Source organism: Cupressus sempervirens, chromosome 9 (genome assembly GCF_028749045.1).
Source record: "Cupressus sempervirens isolate cs-2001-9-10 chromosome 9, ASM2874904v1, whole genome shotgun sequence".
Classification (NCBI taxonomy): domain Eukaryota; kingdom Viridiplantae; phylum Streptophyta; class Pinopsida; order Cupressales; family Cupressaceae; genus Cupressus; species Cupressus sempervirens.
The window spans coordinates 210,286,734-210,305,783 of record NC_143126.1 but is presented as its reverse complement, the minus strand read 5'-3'; the positions used below and the strand labels follow the sequence as shown (position 1 = coordinate 210,305,783).

The 19,050-nt window shown below is 34.1% G+C and overlaps 1 protein-coding gene across 4 annotated transcripts in view; it reads left to right on the top strand.

The window, feature by feature from the left end:
- Positions 1 to 19,050, top strand: part of XRCC2 (homolog of X-ray repair cross complementing 2 (XRCC2)) — a 238,194-nt gene that overhangs the window by 41,465 nt on the left and 177,679 nt on the right. For all 4 annotated transcript variants that reach the window (XR_016356017.1, XM_089799614.1, XM_089799613.1 and 1 more), the window contains exons 3-4: positions 5,417 to 5,595; positions 5,814 to 5,884. Coding sequence is in view for 3 of the 4 variants with exons in the window: in XM_089799614.1 (XP_089655740.1) it covers positions 5,417 to 5,595; positions 5,814 to 5,884 (250 nt within the window). In the remaining variant the exon portion in view is untranslated. The remainder of the gene's footprint in view (positions 1 to 5,416; positions 5,596 to 5,813; positions 5,885 to 19,050) is intronic.

Genomic DNA, 19,050 nt, shown 5'->3' with positions numbered 1-19,050 from the left:
CAAATGGCCTCATACTTATCATCTCTAAATGGCACAACTTTCCCAAATGAACTTCAATTAAGAAGCTTCTTCCACACAGCATTAGAATATAATAAAGTGCCATTAAAATATAATTTATTAATTGCTTTTGGCTACATAAATGACCTTTTCCACCATAACATAATTTTTTGACACACAAGGCCACTGTTTCTTGTTTCCATGATCTAAAAGTTTTCATCCCGGTTCCAACGAGCTATGATATTGAGGTGACCAACATACAACACCAACTAAAATAACAACCTCAACATATTTAGATGAATAATAATAATAATTCACTCGTCTTGCGAAAACAATTGAAGAAGCATCATAATCAAAATTTGACAACACCAGAGTGATCCTGATGAAAAAAGACGATTTATGAACTTGACGAGGTGACTTACTATAAATAGACACTCCCTCCAAGATTCTTAGAGCCCAAACCAGAAGCTCGAAATAAAAACCGAGAGCATCATTCAGCTCCTCTAACTCAACTGAGCTCATCAGAACTAACAGTTTGTACTAAGTCCCTCAAACGGAGCCAAAACACACCATAGACTGCTGGAAAGCCCATAACCCCACAACTGAGACTCTCAAATCCCACTGTAATGGTGAGATGACCAAGCCAATTGCAGAAAACTGCTAAAAATGGGGACATTACAGTCCTCCCTCCCAAGGATTGCTTGTCCCCAAGCAATCCTAGAGTAAAAATGTACACCATGGTCCACTTGGATCCTAAGGCTGAAATTGTGCAATAAATCTGTCGCACAAAATTGACCCCTGTAGCTCCAACTCCCAAATAACGAATATCAACAACTGGATATCTTTAATAATCTGATAACTTGCATAAGAAAGCAAACTAACTATGCTGAACAGTAAACATAACCATGCAATAAAGTAACTAATAACACCATATTTTGTTAACTAGGGAAACCCTGGCCAAGAGAGAACCTTGGTGGGGATGGTACCCACAAAATAATCCACTAATCAAAAGTATCTGGTTAAAGATATTGGCCTTGTTAGGAGTCTATTACATTCGTATAGTGTCTTAGTTGTTGTTAGAGGACTTAGGTTTTGTTAGAAGCCTCAACTCTGTAAGTGTTTGTTATGTACAATTACAAATGTATGCAAGATGAGCCCACTGACCAAACATGCAATATTCAATAAAGTTTTTCAATACAAAGAGATAGATACAAAAACTTCTGTACTGTTGCTGATATCTTCAATGTTTGATATTGCCTTTGCTGCTCTTCAAAAATTTATCACAATTTGCATTCCTCTGATCATATATCAGAATTCACATCACAAAACATTACATCAATATCGTATTACTCACACTTAACTTCACATTTAGCAATCTTCTTTTATACCTTGCTAATTAACAAATATTTGCCCAGTCAACCTTCATGCCTTTATATACTTTATCAAAATACAAAATTTACTTTTGCCCACTTAGGGTTAACATCTAGGATGTCGTCCTTAGTTAAATAATTATTTTGTAAACAAAATAATTCGTTAACCTAAAATATCCATTTCCTTATCACGCTCTGTTCTACTTGTACACTGTTGTAACTAGTAAATTCATCATAACTTTGTCTGTATTGACCATACTGTCTTGTGAACTTGCACACTTCATCAATACTGTCTCAAGTAGCCGTAACTAACTCCACACGTGTTCATAATGTGTCTATGAAGCTCGCCGGTCAAAACTCCATCTGTTCTTCCAGATAAACTGTATAACACTTGGACAATCTTCTAAGTCTAACTACCATAATTTCATCTTCATGCTTTGCTCATTTCATGTGACTAATATGTTGCCATGAATGACAACATCAAAATGTCTGACCTAGCCTAATTGTCAACAATACCAACTCTTTTGATCCTTCTGAAGATAGCACTTTGTCAGGTTCATTCATCGTTTTTCTTATGATGCTTCTTAAGTCATTTTTGCAACATGGGTGAAATATTACTATTACTTAACTAAATATGCTGAGGTTGCTATTTTTGCTGGAATTCTATGTTGACCACTTCAGTGTCATAGCTTGTTGGAATAGGGTTGAAAAGTTTTGAATCTTGGGCAAGAAACAATGACCTCGCATGTCAGAATACCATGATATGGTTGAAAAGGTCTTTTTTGGTAGCCAAAAGGGAATTAATAAATTATATTATGTGCCTAAGTATAGAGTAAAAAGGCTTTAAGTGAAAGGTGTGTAGTTGAAGCTAAGTTGTATAATGGAGATTATAAATATGGCTCCCATTATGAGAATTGATCATCCAATTGTCTATTGCTTTTTATCCATCTCTTGTGAGGGTTTTTGAAGTTTGTGAATATCAATCTATTGCTGAAGTATGATAGATTTGGACTGAGTTTCTTAGTGCCTTCTCATACTGTTATAACTGTGGCTGGGGGGCAATTGTTTATTGGAGAATTTGGCGTCTTCTCTTACTGTTTTTCACTGTGACTAAGAAGTAAATATTTTGCTGGCAATTTGGGAGTTGTCAAACACCCAATTTCTTCTGATTGAATGCATATTGGGTGGCCTAAATTTAAGAGGTGTGCAGGGTTTCTCTTGCAGAGAATTCCTTATAATGGTTGCATTATTAGCTACAACAGTCACCATTCATGCCTAGATTGGCAAATAAATGGTGTATTTTTCGTTCTGGGTATGAATCTTTGCAACGTATTGTTGTACTTGTCATTTGGATATATATTTTGAACTGCTGAAAAATAAATAAATAAATTACAGTCCATTAAATTTGTAACAACACTGACATAATTGTCATTAATTAGTTATATTTGATTGTACTTGTAACTAGGTTCTTTTGTGTAACTTTCACATTGCAAAAAGTTCGCATTTCAACCCAAACACAATCTGAAAATAAAGTACAATGAAATAAAGCTTGCTTGCAAAGTGTTTGATGAAATGTCAAACATCTGAATAGTAAAGAAAATTGATGTTTGTCAAAGTTAGAACCAACAAGGGTTCTTACAGTTTGCGTCTTCGATTTGTCCACTTGCTCTTGCGCCTACTTGGTTCCCTTCGGTCAACCTTTCCTTCGGCCTTATCTTTGCAAGTCTTTTGGGCTGTATTTGACGCTTCGCTTGTTCCTTAAGTCTCTGGGCCCTTAGAATAGCCTCAAACTCGTCTATGTGTTCTTTTCGATCTTTGTCTTTGTACAACAAATTTGGCATTATTTCCTCCTCTCTAAAGGGTTGCCTTGTCATCTTTGGATTTTGTCCTTTTCTTTGTCTCCCTTCACCTGTTCTCCTCAAACCTGCGGAAGGTTTGCTGATGTTTGTTCTTGTGGTTGACTTTCTTGGTGAGTTTTGCAGCACCAGGAATGTTTGTGCTAACAGTTGTGGGAGCTTGCTCATCAACCAATCTACAACACGTCTTACTCTGAGATATTGACACACTACACTCTTGGGATCTTGTTCCTCTGTAGCTTGGAGCAATGAGACGAAGTTAGACCTTAGTGCTCTTTCTCCCTCCAACAATTCTTGAAATGTATCGTCTTCGTTGTGGCTACTTCCTTTGTTGATGGATTGTCCCATTATGCCTCCTTTTCCATGTACCACTGCATCACTCCTAGATTATTTCAAGGCAACGACACCAAATGTTTATTGCTTTGGGTAACATACTAACAAGTTCAGAATATATAGGATAAATAGAAAGGAAAGTAATTTAATGTAACACAACATAATACCAACACAGTATCAGAGAACTCACCAAGTGCTTTATTAATCTTAGTGAATGTTTACATTGATATGTTCAGACTCACAATGACATTACTTATTTATTCCCAATCTTGCTGATCGGATATAGCACATAGAATATAAAGTGCCAAAGGGTTGCAATGAACTATCACGACCAACCAACTAGCCAATTGCCTACCCCTTTGGACATACTAATTACATGTTAACAACCATTCTAATGACAACAAAACACGATTTATGCATTGGATGAGGTAGTTCAGGTTCAAACTAGAAGAGTGATGAGATGGAGGTAGGAGGCTGACCAAGTAAGAACCTTCAAGGAAGATGAATTTCGAGCAACAAGGTTATGTAGGCTAGTGCATGTGACCTCCAATTACAATGACTAATAGTTAATGTCCGGTCATGACTTGGTTATCCTTGCACACATCTTCTGATCGAGTCACTAGTTAGAGATAAAGTGCGGTCCCAAGAATATGTTTCAAGCCAAAGGAGTGACAACATAGATTTAGTTGATTGACATCATACGGGTGTGTTAGTATCTAGACACAAAATATTTTGTGGGGGCTATGCTTATCTCACTGATATAGGGTGATTAGTATCCAGTCTTAATATATGTTACTATATGTAGCTTCGGTCAGATATAGGGATCACATCAATGACATAGATGCATACTTGCACATAATTCCTGGGCTAAATCAGATTTGTTATTCATATATCTTGGTAGAATCCTTGCACCTAATTGAAACCATATATAAGTTAAGTATACTGAAATTTGCACTTCCAGATTATCTCTTGGAGATCGAGTAAATGATCTATTGTTCAATTTCGATCAAGTGTTCTCAATATATTGTAATTGGATCGAACATATAATCCATTATAGTATATACAAATCGAAGGACTTATAAATAGAACTTGTTTAATGCTTAATCACAGCCAATTAGTATCGGGTCTGTTAGAGACTTTATAATGAACCTTTGTGTCTCTTCATGAAAAGACATATCATGAGGGGACATGTCTGCTTATGACATGTTCCTTAGTGGCATTATAAATATAGACCAAAACAAAAGAGATGAGCATCGAAATTGATAAATGCTCTGCCTTATTCGGAGTTCTGAAATTATGCTTTGATATTCAGTATTTGTTAATACTAAATCTATTTCACATACTGAACGGACGGTGCCATTACATATGAATCCTTCAACAACAACACTATACAAGAAAAAATTTAAATGACAGGGTCTAGCAATGCACTGATATGATTTACATTCTCCTTTCTAACTTGCGTTTGGGAGATCAAATTGGCAAACATTGTCTTGTTTTCTTGTTGCTGCTATTGTTTTTTTATTTATACAGTTGTCCTTTTTTGATACTTAATTTAATAAACATGCAAATTGGAGGAATGGTTGGAGTAGATATGGTAGCAAAAGTTTTTCTTATATGAACAGGATTCTCTGCTTTAGGCATGCAATAATTTTTGAATGGAAGTGATATTCTAATTGTTTGATCATTAAATATACAAGCTAGGTATTTTTCCTTCTGCCTTTTTGTATCGAGATATTATATTTGGCCTAAGTTCAAAGCACACAGTACTGGGGAAGAATAGATATAATTATTTAAAGGTATTTCGACAATGTTGACATATGATCAGAGTTTGAGAGTATAGTTTGACATGTGAAAATGCAGGACCTGGAAAAGACCATAACAAGTATTCAGGAAAAGAAATTAGATCAAATGATAAGCAATGCAGTCAAGCTTCTGTGCTGACACCTATATATCTGGAGGATGAATTGTTTGTGTCTTGTATGGAGCGGCTCTTGTATATCCGATGTTACAACAGTTTTGAGTTTTTGGCTTCTCTAAAGGTAAACCTTGATAGTGATGACATAGTATTGCATTCCTGGTTTCGAAAACTAATATATTTATAAATCATACTTAGTGCTCTTTTGAAGCTTGGCAAATGATAACATAAAATATTGTAAGTTTGCAACTATTAAAAACTTATTTTAATATTCTACTGTTTGTCACAATTTTCTGTAAAATGTGCTGGATTATGATTTTGCTTGATACTTGTGTTTTATAGACAATACGACCCCAACTACAAAAAGTAATTGAAAAACACGGTAAAGGAGTGCATCTTCTGATGATTGACAGGTAAATAGCTAGTAGAAATGATAATTTTAATTTTAAATATCATTCTAAAGCTTGCATGATATGATATAAATAGACTAAAATATTGGGTAGCATTTAAGGAAAATTGTGATTCATCTGACATATTGGCATGCCTTTATACACAACTTTAGGGCATTAATTATTGTTTAGACTAGTAGCTAAAGTCATCAATGGTTCTATTTTATAATCCTGTGCCTTATAGGTTGTCAAGATAGACATTTAATAATTCTAAAATCCATTTTTGTTATGAAATTATTTTTTTGTAAAAATTTGCACAGAGAAAAAACTCAAGATATTTTGGGTCGGTTAGGATGGTTCATTTATAAAGCTTACAAATAGGAGATCACTATATAACTTTGCAGACAAGGTTTAGGAAATCATAGAAAATGTTATATTTGGAAACCGAGTAAAAAATGCAAATCAACAAGTAATTAAATGCATTCTAGGATCCTTATTGACATTACACAATAAAATAAATATTTTCTAGGCTTGTAGATAGGTTTTGTAGAGTCATTTGTGTAAAGTCTTCATCCTTGTTTAGATTGTTGCTATGTTCCCTTGAGTTTCCAAGACGGGGACGACAGGGGACAACGGGACGGGTTTCCGGGACGGCAACAAATTTTGCCGATTTTGGGGATGGGAGGGGACAACAAACGGAGACGACAAAAGTGACATTTTTATTTATTTTTAATTTTTTTTGTGTTATAAAAAATTGGGGACGGATGCAAGTCCCCAATGAAGTCCTCGGAATGGGGATATCCCTGTCCTTGAAATGTTGGCTTTTCTTTTGGGATATCAGAGTTCACATTGGAGTTATAGGTTCTTTTCTACGTGTTTCCAATCTAACTATAATACTCTTTTTAAGATTGGATATATGGTGTTTGTTATTGTATTGTTGATGTATAATGCAATGATGTATTTTGATGAATTGATATGAGCTTTTGCTGGTCATGTTAATGTATTGCTGAATATTATATTACACTAGAAATTTTTGAGCTTTTCTAAATGAGCATTTGTTGTTTATTTTCTGGTCAAATTTGAAGTTTATTGCATAAAGGAGTCTGCTTGCATTCTGAAAATTAATTGAGGGTTATTGGGAGAGAATTTCCACCAAGGAGATTACAATGGTAGCAAAGCGTCGATCTTGCCATCCTGTGGAGTTTATACAAAAGTAATATTTTTACAAAAGTTCTACTAGTCGTCTATTGTGCCAGCCTATGGAATTATTTCAAAGACAACTTTACAAAATAGTTTTAACAAAACTGATTCTCCTGTCAGTGCGGCTTGATCCAAAAATAGAGTATAAGGGTTTAGCTCAAATATTTCAAAAATTCACAAGACTATGGGACAATGATATTTTCAAGGGCTAGACAATTAAGTGTAAAAATATTCATATTTCAGGTGGCAATAGCAACAAACTAAATCTTTTTCCATAAGGAGTTTAATTGATACAAGTACTTGTAGAAGACCTAGTTAGCGAGTTGTTGAGATATATATATATATATTCTTAGCATCACAGATTATTTTTGAGGAATGTCAATGATCAATTTTACATGGAGCATATTTGGGCCTACAATACAATTTTTCACAACTCTGAATCAACATGTATTAGTGAGGTGCTATTGGTTTAGACCTGGGCGTTTAGGAAGAAACTAAGTTGTTTCCAGTTGCCAATAGAGAACATGGGGAATTTGCACAAAATATCAAATGACACTCATCAAACAAAAAATCATTGGTGTTGCGAGGAAATGATTATCGTGACTGCGTAGCGGTCCTACATATATTCATTCAAACAAATTACTAGTTGCCGTAAGTATTTAACAACGTGAGCTATCTTGTCGTGTTTAATATCTATTAGGTACTATTATTTCCATTGTTGTGTGACCAATCTTCAACCTCCTAGGGCATTTAGTGGTATGGGTAAACTTTTTGCGTGAATTTCAAACTGTGCCTCTTAGCATTGGAGTTCTTTTTTCATTACATAGGAAGATGAAACACAATTCACATAAGTATTATAAAGTGTATGATTTTGTTAAGAGCTAATCTTGCCTGGAATTATTAGTGTTGTTTGAGATAAAGAGAACTATTGTTGAATGGATGTATAATACCTGACAGTGAGTGCAGTAACCAAGAGAAATACGAAGTTACAAATCCAACAGTTGATTGCATTGAGTGGCCAGAGTTAGTGGAGTTGTTATAGAATTGGGAATCTTCTAAAGATTATAACCGGGCATTGAAACACATGAAGGGATTCATTATGACATTTTGCTGCTCCGTCAGTCTATTAGTGGCTAGATAATGGACAATCATTGTGTAACAAAAGAATTTTCATAACAAAATAAAGAACTAATATCAGGTTTCACATTGAAATGAAAGAGTTTTCTTCAACTAACTTTCGAAACAAAAGATCTTAAATCCTTTTCATGAGACATTAATTGATTTAACTACTAACGATTAGATAACCATTCAACTGAAATAATTGGAATAATGATTAATTGAAGTAACTAAAATAACGATTAACTGAAGTAACAGAAATAACGATTTACCAAAGTAACTGAAATAACGATTTCTTACCTTTCCTTGCATTTAGTAAAGTAAATACATGATCAGTTACAAGAGGAATACAAATGCATTTTAGGAATGGTAAGAATAAACATACAAGAAATAACTGGTGAGTCTTTAACTAGTTGTGCAAGCCTCGACTTTCGGTAAGAGGAGAAGCATTGACTTAGGCTTAACCTCCCAACGTTGGACCATATCTACCTCCACACAATCTTTTGAAAAGAAAGGCCCTCCCTACCCTGGGATCAGGCTTGGGGTACTACTAGTCCAACCACCTGAGCATTTCCAGTGTTTAGAATGTCCACACAGTTATGGACGGACATGTCTGAATAACTGGCACTTCTGACATCAAGTGATTTTATGGAGGCAAACATGCCTTTAACGACCTTGGCCAAGGTTTTTAGATGGGTTCTATTACCCGATCACCATCGTTCGAGTTGACAACAGGAGAATACTAAATATGAACATGCATGAGCTATTAAATGATTTTCCTTTTAATATAATATATAATCATTATGTCATTTCTGATTTTGTTTCCATGTTATTGTAGATTTCTTTATCACCTCTTCACCTTTTCCTTGGCCATACAGCCGAGTGAGTCCCAGGTGTTTAAATCTCAGAGTAAACCAACTCATTTTGCTGATCCTTAGCTAGTGGATGAATGTTACATGTTTTTGTATATCATAACTTTTATGATTTGAGAAAATAATCTTAAGACTTGCATAAGTACAATTCTATTCTGACTTATAGCAGTAAAATAAAGATGTTTAGACTTATCATGAACAATTTGTCTTGACTCAATACGAAAAGATTAGTCTCATTGATAATACAGTACAAATTTCTCATGGACGTACTTCCTTTTGCTATAAATTCAAATGCAAGAATAAAAGAATGAAGATGTATCACTCAAAAAAGGAAATGACCAGTTAACCTAGTCTGATTTAATGGAAATGTGAGCCTTGGCTTTATGTTTAACTGCAGGTTCCCTTACGAAAGCAATCTGTATGCAATTTCCAGAATATTTTTGATTCCCAACCTTCAGCACGGGAGTAGAACAAGAGGTAATAATGTGGAAAAATATGTAGAGGTAAATCATAAGGAGACAATATATTCATGTTTGCCTTCTCTCGGCTTCCAAATATATGTAGAGGCATTCAATAATCTCCAAGGCTTCCAAGAAGCTGTAACTCTTAAAGAAAAATGACTTGCCTTCTTGAACGCCGATATAATATGCCAAGTGTACATTTCGGTTTCTAGTAAAGAATTGAATAAATATAGAAAAGGACTTGAAGGTTATAAATCAAGGATAATTTATAACATATTTATCTACTTGCACATAGATGCATTTTATAAGATGGCATCATATTATATGTTTTATCCAAGGTCGTACCTTTTATTATGTATATCTAAATACATGCTTCATTTGGAAGATTATTTTATCTTCTTGTACACGTATTTAAATGTACATATTAATTAGATAGAATCTTGTATAAAAATAATATTATGGCATCACCTTTATTTCTATATCTATGTGCACGTACATAGATATGTAATATAATAAAATAATGGAAATGTCAACCATAAGCTGTTAAAGGTATGTACTTTAATTAAGTTAAAATCATTAATGTTTTTAATGTTTATCTAATAGCTCATGCGTGTCCAAATGATTGTATCTTGCTATACAAGTCGCTAGGTCCTTACCAAGATAGTTAGAGGTCATACCTGTTGACCAAATAAATGGACTAAGATAGTACCCTATTCCATTGATCCCGTTTAGCAATGCTTCTCCCCTTCATCTTCTCCTGCAATCACCCATGCAACATTTTCCACAATAATAACAAGTTCCATGATAAATCCATAATAATATTTAATGTAGATATTAGCAAGGAATATAATTATTAACCATAATTTCGAAACCAAGCAACTGTTAACTACTATCATCATCATATGATAAATAATGGATAATGACCATCATCATTAAATAGTTAGATGAATAATTGACAACAAACATTTTCATAGAATACAATGGTTATATTAAACTATCCTTTTCACATGATTATGAAAGAAAATCCATTCAATTCAACAGCTATAATAAATTTAAATTAGGTCCAAATTTGGGATGTAACGCATTGCTCGCAGTTGTACAGATAGGTTTTAGCTATAGGAAAATGAATGGAACATGTGAATAAATATGTTCATGTTTAATGCTTTATTATTTCCCAACTCTTGAATTGTTGTTGTGAGAATAATTTTAATATTGGTGGTGATTTGGCATTAATATTGATAAAATATTGGACATTCAATATTTAATTATCGCACAAATGGTTATAATGTGCCCTAAATAAAATATATCCATGGGTAGCACCGAATTCTATTAGCAGAATTATTATGGGCTGTTGGAAACGAGTCAAAGGAGAATCGTGACATTCATTCATGTGTTGTGGAGTCTGCAAACCTGCAAACATCATGCCCAAGGGAACTAGAAAGGATTCCAGTTAACATTTGCAAAGGAGTTTAGTTGCTATTTGGAGCTTGCAAGTGAAGTGCAGTCCTAAAAAAGCTTGATTTGTTGGAGTTCCAAGCTGCTGTAATGACATTGGAATATTTATTAGACTTGCAAAAGAGGCGAACAAAATTTTAAAGGCAACTCATTATTAGTGGTTGATCAAAATTGATCAAGACAATCGTTGGGTGAAGTTGGAAAGAGTTGTGCAAACTAGGTGGTATTTGATAGTATGGTAGTTGTTATAAGAAGAGTGCCAAATCGATCATTAAAAGAGTTAGAGTTAGCGTTTTATTCACAAAAACATGCCTACTATCAAGAAATCGCAACTCTTCTCAAGTTATGCCCATTCTCCAAGCTCTAAGGGGAAAACAATTACATAACTGACATGAATGCACATAAGACTTAGTATTAATTGCATACCACCAAATTTTAGTTTAATTTCTTGTTGGGCTTGAACGGTAGTCACAGTGCTTGTAGATCAACATCTTCCTAGAAAACACAGAGCCATAGAAGTAGACATTAGGCATATACAAGGTTTGGCGTGTGAGTTTAATTGCCTAGCTGATCCATATGTGCATGGATAGGGATGGAAATTAATGTCCCAAAGCATAAAATCAGTCCATTTCATCGCAGATTCAACGCTAACAACTGTTATCAAGTATCAGGGAGTCTCATTGCCTCACTAAACTCTAGGTTATGCTGCATTGAGAAGTTGCAAGGACTTTTATTTGGTGTTGTGAAGTAATTGTAGTGTTCTCATTGTGAACAAGGACTTGTGTGACATTATTATTTCGGTTGAGGGGTGATTGGGATTAGAATTGCAATAATTTTGAAAACACTTGATTGTCGCCAAACTTGTGCAAGGTTCATTTCATCAAATAAAGACTTAGAAAATTAGACTATAAGACAACAATTTGTTGAAATTCCTATGAGTTGAATCTGATTGGGCACTACTTTTGTTATAAGTTTGGGACTCAACAGTCCATTTAGTGCGTGAAAGAATAAAAACACTAGAACAGGGATGGTCATTTCATTAGTAGTAGTTTGCTTAAGTTGCATTAGACTTTCATAAAATGTTTAGGTAGCTACCCAAATTTGTCGCCAAGAACCATGAACAAATTCTTGAAGAAAAGCTCTACAGTATAGAACATAAACTTGCATGTTTGCTACAATCAAAGGATGAAATACTTCGAAATTCGGGAGAAATAGAGGATTCTTTATCCACAATAGAACAACTAGGTTCAAGAAGTAAACGAGTGAACATCCTTCTTGCTGTGATCCCTTTGGTTAAGCTGGTATTGTGATCCCTTTGATAGAGAGGTAAGACTTACAATCACTCAGTGATTGTTCATGTTATGAGGTTAGCAACACCACACGATCCTTACAACAAGGAAGTTATGAAGGAGTTACTCCAATTGATTGTGGAGAGTTTTCAAGGATTGTGTAATATCCATAATTCATCCTTTGGTAAGACAAACAATATTTTAGAAATAGTTGCAAAACGTCTTGCTTGTGTGATTATGTTGGATCTCGGTTGTGAAGACTTAACTCATGATATGTTTCATCTGTTCTTGATTGCTATTACAGGGGACCACATGAGAGATGTTTTATCCTTTATGCAGACCATTATGCCCTTGATTGTCGAAGAGAATGACGATGATTCACAAAATATCTTATCCACCATATTGGCTGATTTGAAATAAACACGTTACTTCTTTTGATGCTTGTAGTTTGGTTACCAATGTCATCACACAATGTGAGCAAAAAGTGAAACCATTCTTAAAAAGGGACAAAATGGAGGAATGAACAGAGATTTATTTCAGGCCATAGAGAGGGATGAAAAGAAAGATAAACGGAGTCATATGGGCAGCTTAGTAGGGATGAAGCTGATTGTATTGTGGATCAGGCTCCTTAGAATTCAATGGAGTCTCCTTCCATTATGATACCATGTCCTTTGGTTGATGACTATAGGGGTGATGGAGTATCTTTTTGGTAAACTTTTTGTGTAGCAGCACTTGAGGATAATTATTCTTATGATAACACTTTCAGGCAACATAATGTTGATTGGATGAAGTATAGTAATTCACTTTTTGAGGTGAATGCTGATTGGATATTGGAGAATCCATTATTTGAGTTTGATGATTGAACACCTTTTGATATTGATCAAGAGACCTAGATTGATACTTATTGCAGTCAAGAGGTGGCTGCCTTGACAGAGGGACATAATGCTGATTACAAATCAGCCTTGGATAGAGACATGGCTAATAGTATAGCCAAAGAGCATATAAGGGGAAATGGCAGTGTGGATGAGTACCCATTGATTTGTTCTTCTTCTCATACAACTAGGACTCAACCACATTTATCTAATGCCCATGGTTACTCTACCATCATAGATATTGAGTATGATGATAACACTTGGTTTGATACACACCCCATTATGGAAGAAGCTGAGTTCAATAATGTTGCTAGTTTGCTTCTTCAACACAAATTCCGTTTTGGGATACTTGCTAGAGGGGCAACTTTATGGCAGTTGGATATTCCAAATAGCTCAGAGGGTGGATGGCCATTTTGTTTGTGGGACCCAAGAGGATCAGTCACATGGTCTGTATTGTTTGATGGAGTTGGTTGGCATAATGTTGAGCTCCCACCTTTATCTCACTCTAGTGGCACTTATGATCTTAGTTGGAGTGATGTTCTTAGTTGGATTGAGGATTTTCCCACATATGATAGTAGTACATGGTAGGTTGATTTAATAGATTTTGCACATGGAGTAATCCAGGATCTTGATATTACTATGATTGGTGCATTGCGGTTGTAGAGAATTGATGAGCAACTTCACTGTTCTAGACATTGTTTTTATCAAAGTAGTGTAGTGACTTGGTGGGAAAACTTCCTTGAGATTGATATGGGATCCAACCATTTTGGTTATAGCATGCAAACCCCGATTGTTTGAGGGCAAGTAATTTTTGGGAAGGGATGACAATAATGTCTCCTTTTTTAGCCATTAACCTTTGATGCATCATTAACCTTTTCCATCATGGTCTCGTGTCTATTAGGGTTATCTTGGGACAAGTAATACCTTCAAAACAATTGTTAAAATAATAACAAAAACAAATCCAACTATACTATTCTACCCTCTAATATAAACCCCAACCTTAACGACATTTCCATATTGGGATTCATAATCCTCTTGAGGACCCTTAGGTCCTTGGTTACTTCTCCGTCTTCTATGAAGTGCTCCCTTTAAAGTCCTTCCTAGAAGAGACATCCTCTATCTAGGGCCCTTGTCACATATGAATATGTTAAAATCCACGGAATATTTCAGCCTTAAACTATATTAAGATCACTCTCTTCCCAAAGGGACTCTCTCGGTCTTAGGCTATTAAGATCACTATCCTCCCAAGGGACTCTCTTGATCTTAATAATTAATCATACTAAGTTCAACATTTTCCTAACACATTATAATTATATATATACCTTGCATATAAGTAAAGTTCATTCAAAATAAACATTCATGGCTTCCTTAATAAAACATTCATACTTTAGATGTAATATTCTCTCCTTAATAAATTATTCCATTAATAAATGTTCATACCTTAGTAATTGGTAGATGTAATATCCCTTGCCCAAACTGATTGATTTTAGCTCAAGTAATATTGTCAAACACTTGTATGCTGCCTCTCAATGCTAAGAAATTTAGAATGTTTGCAAATGATATTACAATGCCTCTTACAATGAACTAATATGCAAGTGCAGTTCTTTTGGTATTTTCAATGCATATACATGGAAATTAGATATGGAATGCATACCTACAGCCAACTGACATTTGACAAACAATTGACATACAACTATTATGTTGATCATATGTGCTATTAGATGGACATTTCATCAAACAAATGGTATGCAACATTATCTCCTTTATTGAATTCATTCTCATGTACAATGTTGCTATGAGTTTGCCAAGACAAATTGGCTTACAATAATGACTACAGTAATGCCAAAATCTGATTCTGAATTATCATAGCAAAATAATATGCCTAAAAATTACAATGCTAACTACTTGTAGTTACAAGAGGAACCTGATAATAGTGATGCCCAAGAATGGAGATGAATCAAGCATAAGTACTGTAGTGCAGCATCGTTCTTGCATACTATAGCAGCCAACAATAAATGTATTCTCCAATTTAAGCACAAATAGAACTCTTGAATTGAAGCTCTCCTGAATACCAGATTCAGTAGATATTTCACCACCTCAAATGGTTGCAACACTGAAGAGTTGACGTTCTCTAATAGCTGATTGAAATTAGAAACCTTAGTTTCTTCTCCCAAGTTCTTATCAGATGCAATTCACAATAATTGGATGATGAACAATGAAGCTCTCACCTCTATTTATTCTTTTCCTTTACCCTTCTAGAAGGAAATAAAATATTATTAAATTGCATTCTCTAGAAGCTTCCCCCTTTCCAATACAATAATTAGTTGTATTTCTAGAAAATGTACTCTCTAGAAGCTTCTTCCTTGCAATACAATAATTAATTGTGCTTCTAGAAAATTAAATTAATTAAATATAAAGTCACCTTCTAATTTTAATTTATTTAATGACTTTATAAGAAATTAATTTAATCAATTTCTCCTTATTTCTCCACTTAGCCTTCGGAGAATGTAAAGATGCTAAAAAGATGGGGACATTACAGTAGACAATCATACCTCAAACAAATTTCTTTGATTGGTGGGAACACGGTCTTTTATGGCTTTGACACTCCAATCCACTAAGGATATCATTTTCCACAGTTTACCTATCCTTAGGCCATGACTCATTAAATACCATCAAAGAGTCTTTCTTTCTTATACTCTTATCTATGTGGATAGGTCCATTCTACTTGCTAATTGCAAGGAGATATCACTTGTTATAATGCTTTCTATGCACACCCATGTGGCAGGATTTGGCCTTATGTGTCAGATGGAATGTTCACTGTTTATAATGGTCCATTCTTTCTTTGTGGGGTTGTGTCTGCCGATTGCTCCTTCTAATTGTTTTGTTTATTTCTTTTTAGTTGGTGGTGGGGGTTTTAACTGTCAAACCATGTAAAAATCGACTACATTAAACACATTAGCAGTCCCTTTTCAATATGGAGTTGCATTTTTATATTGTTTGGTGATAATATCTGATCATGCTATATGTCAATCATTTGCCCATTGATGGGTCAAACCAATGAGAAAGAAACTCAGTTTGATATATGTTTCTTTGTCCTATGCCATATGCCATGTTAGGTTTTCTGCTGGTATCATCTTCCGTCATAATGCGTATGCCATTGTTCCATGATGTTGGTAATTGATAGTTTTACAGGCTCATAGTTATCTGACCAAATAAAGTCGTCTTTCTACATGTGCAATATATATATTTTATGTTTTGTCCATCCTTATGTAATGTTGTGCGAGCTTTATATCTCGCGTGGTTGTACTTTATTGATTCTATTTCATTCCTCCCTTCAATGATCCTTCTAGTATTTATCATAACCTTTATTTAAATGTTACTCGTATGTCCTCTTGGGATGCGACTCTTTGTGGGATGTATAATATGATAATTGATGTGAATCGAAATGCTAAGTTACATATAATGATAATAATAATATAGTTTGTTTATTAATATGAATTGTTTATTTATTAATATGAATTGATATTAGAATTAGATGGAATTGGATAGCTGATTTGCATTTAATTATTACTTTAACATATTATTTGTTTACCTATTAATTGATATAAGTTTTCAATCAATTTGTCATTTTATTCTCTATTCAATTTCAAATAGAGCTATTGATTATTATGATTTAACATTCAGTTTCATATTAGAGGGGGTATTATATCTCGTGGGTTAACTAGGCCTTGCCAGGGGTCATTATAAGTTTCAACACATGCATCTTCACATTCAGGCATATTAGAGCCGAGATAACATGGGTTCCTGATGCTTACTCTTTATAGTAAGTTTGCTAGGGTATGTATTTCCAGGTTCATAGTATTGGGCTTCAAGCGTCTTGCCGAGAGTGTTCTGACAAGCTATTATATATGCCTTTCTAAGTTCGACAAGATATTTATTTTAATGTCTGAAAATTTCTTGTTTTAATAAAGTGGCTTTAAAACTAAAAAGGGGAATTAATAAGTACTTTATACTATAAAGTTATCTTATTCTCTTAAGTGGGAAAAAGACAAGTAAAAGAAAATAGAACAAAATGAAGAGGCAAGCAAGGGATTATGAAGAGTTGTCTTTGTTGTGCTTAAAAAGGGAAGAGGGAGCTCATTTTGGACATGCTTGGATTTTCGAGTTTGTTTCGAATTTCTCTTTGAGAGAGAGGGAGTTTTGGCTTTTTGTTCCCAAAATCCAAGGACGAAAACCTTCAGGGTCTTCTCGGCAGATCAGACGCCAACCTGTTTCAGCATTGGTGGTGAATTCACATCAGAGTTCCCATTGGAGTTATAGGTTCTTTTCTATGTGTTTCCAATCTGACTATAATACTGTTTTAAAGATTAGATATTTGGTGTTTGTTATTGTATAATGCAATAACCTATTATGAATAATTTATATGAGCTTTTGTTGGCCATGTTATTGTATTGCTGAATATTATAATACAATAGAACTTCTCGTGGTTTTCCATATGAGCATTTGTTGTTTATTTTCTGGTCACATATAAAGCTTATTGCATAAAACAGTCTATTTGCATTCTGAAAATTAATTGGGGGTTATTGGGAGAGAATTTTCACTAGGGATATTACAATTGTTCTAATGATTTCCAATTTTCATAGCTTGTTATGATTTTCTCTATAGCTATTTTAAAAATAACATTTTATATAAAAATCCACGCTTTGCCACAAATGAGTGGTCAACCAACAAGGAGATTTCACTGCAGTTATAGTGGATACTTTGATATGTACTTGTATTCTTTTATGCATTATTCTTCATGTTTCTCTAATATATGGGTGACAAGAAGAATGGTGGTAAGATATTCTCCACTGCTGGACTTAAGATTAAGTGTGTCCTTAGTTGTTTTTATAACTTTATCAATCTTTGTTATGAGGTTGGAAGTTTGGATACAATAAATCCCACTGTTGGGCTTATGATCAAGTGGACAAATAGTTTTTTTAATCTCATATCACCATTTGTTAGGTTGGTAATTGGTGTACATTGTTCCTTTTAACATTTTCACGGATTTAATGATCCCTTTGAGTGGGCTATTTTGCATATTTTAAAAGTCCTTCTAATAGGCACCCTACTTTTTTTGGTGTTTTATGTATTCTTAGAGATTGCACCAAAGACCCATTGTTCGAAATATCCAACTGAAGTAAATCACCTTGTTTGACTTTATGTGACTAATGTTCTAAGTGTGTCCTTAGTTGCTTTTATAACTTTATCAATGTTTGTTATGAGGTTGGAAGATTGGATACAATAAATCCCACTGTTGGGCTTATGATCAAGTGGACAAATAGTTTTTTTAATCTCATATCACCATTTGTTAGGTTGGTAATTGGTGTACATTGTTCCTTTTAATATTTTCACCGATTTAATGATCCCTTTGAGTGGGCTATTTTGCATATTTTAAAAGTCCTTGTAATAGGCACCCGACCTTTTTTGGTGTTTTATGTATTCCTAGAGATTGCACCAAAGACCCATTGTTCGAAATATCCAACTGAAGTAAATCACCTTGTTTGACTTTATGGGACTAATTTTCTAATTGAGGTACACATGGTGGAGACAAAACACCTTTAAGGTATCTAAAATTTTCCCTTTCTTAATTCTGTAATTCTTGTCACATTTTCAGATTAAGTAAATTTATTTAATTATTTATCTGAATTATTCTTCTTGGATTAACTAAATAATTTTAAGTATTTAATTAATTAGTATAATGTTTGTTCTAAAATTAGTTGCAAACTTATTTTTTATGAAGTTAAATAATGTTTCTCTTAAGGTTCAACCTTAAATATATGAATCATATTTAAGGCATGATTAATTTAAGTATTCACTAGCTCACTTACTCATGAAGTCATCATATGGATTCTCAACCCTCAGATTTATTGTAGAAAATCTACA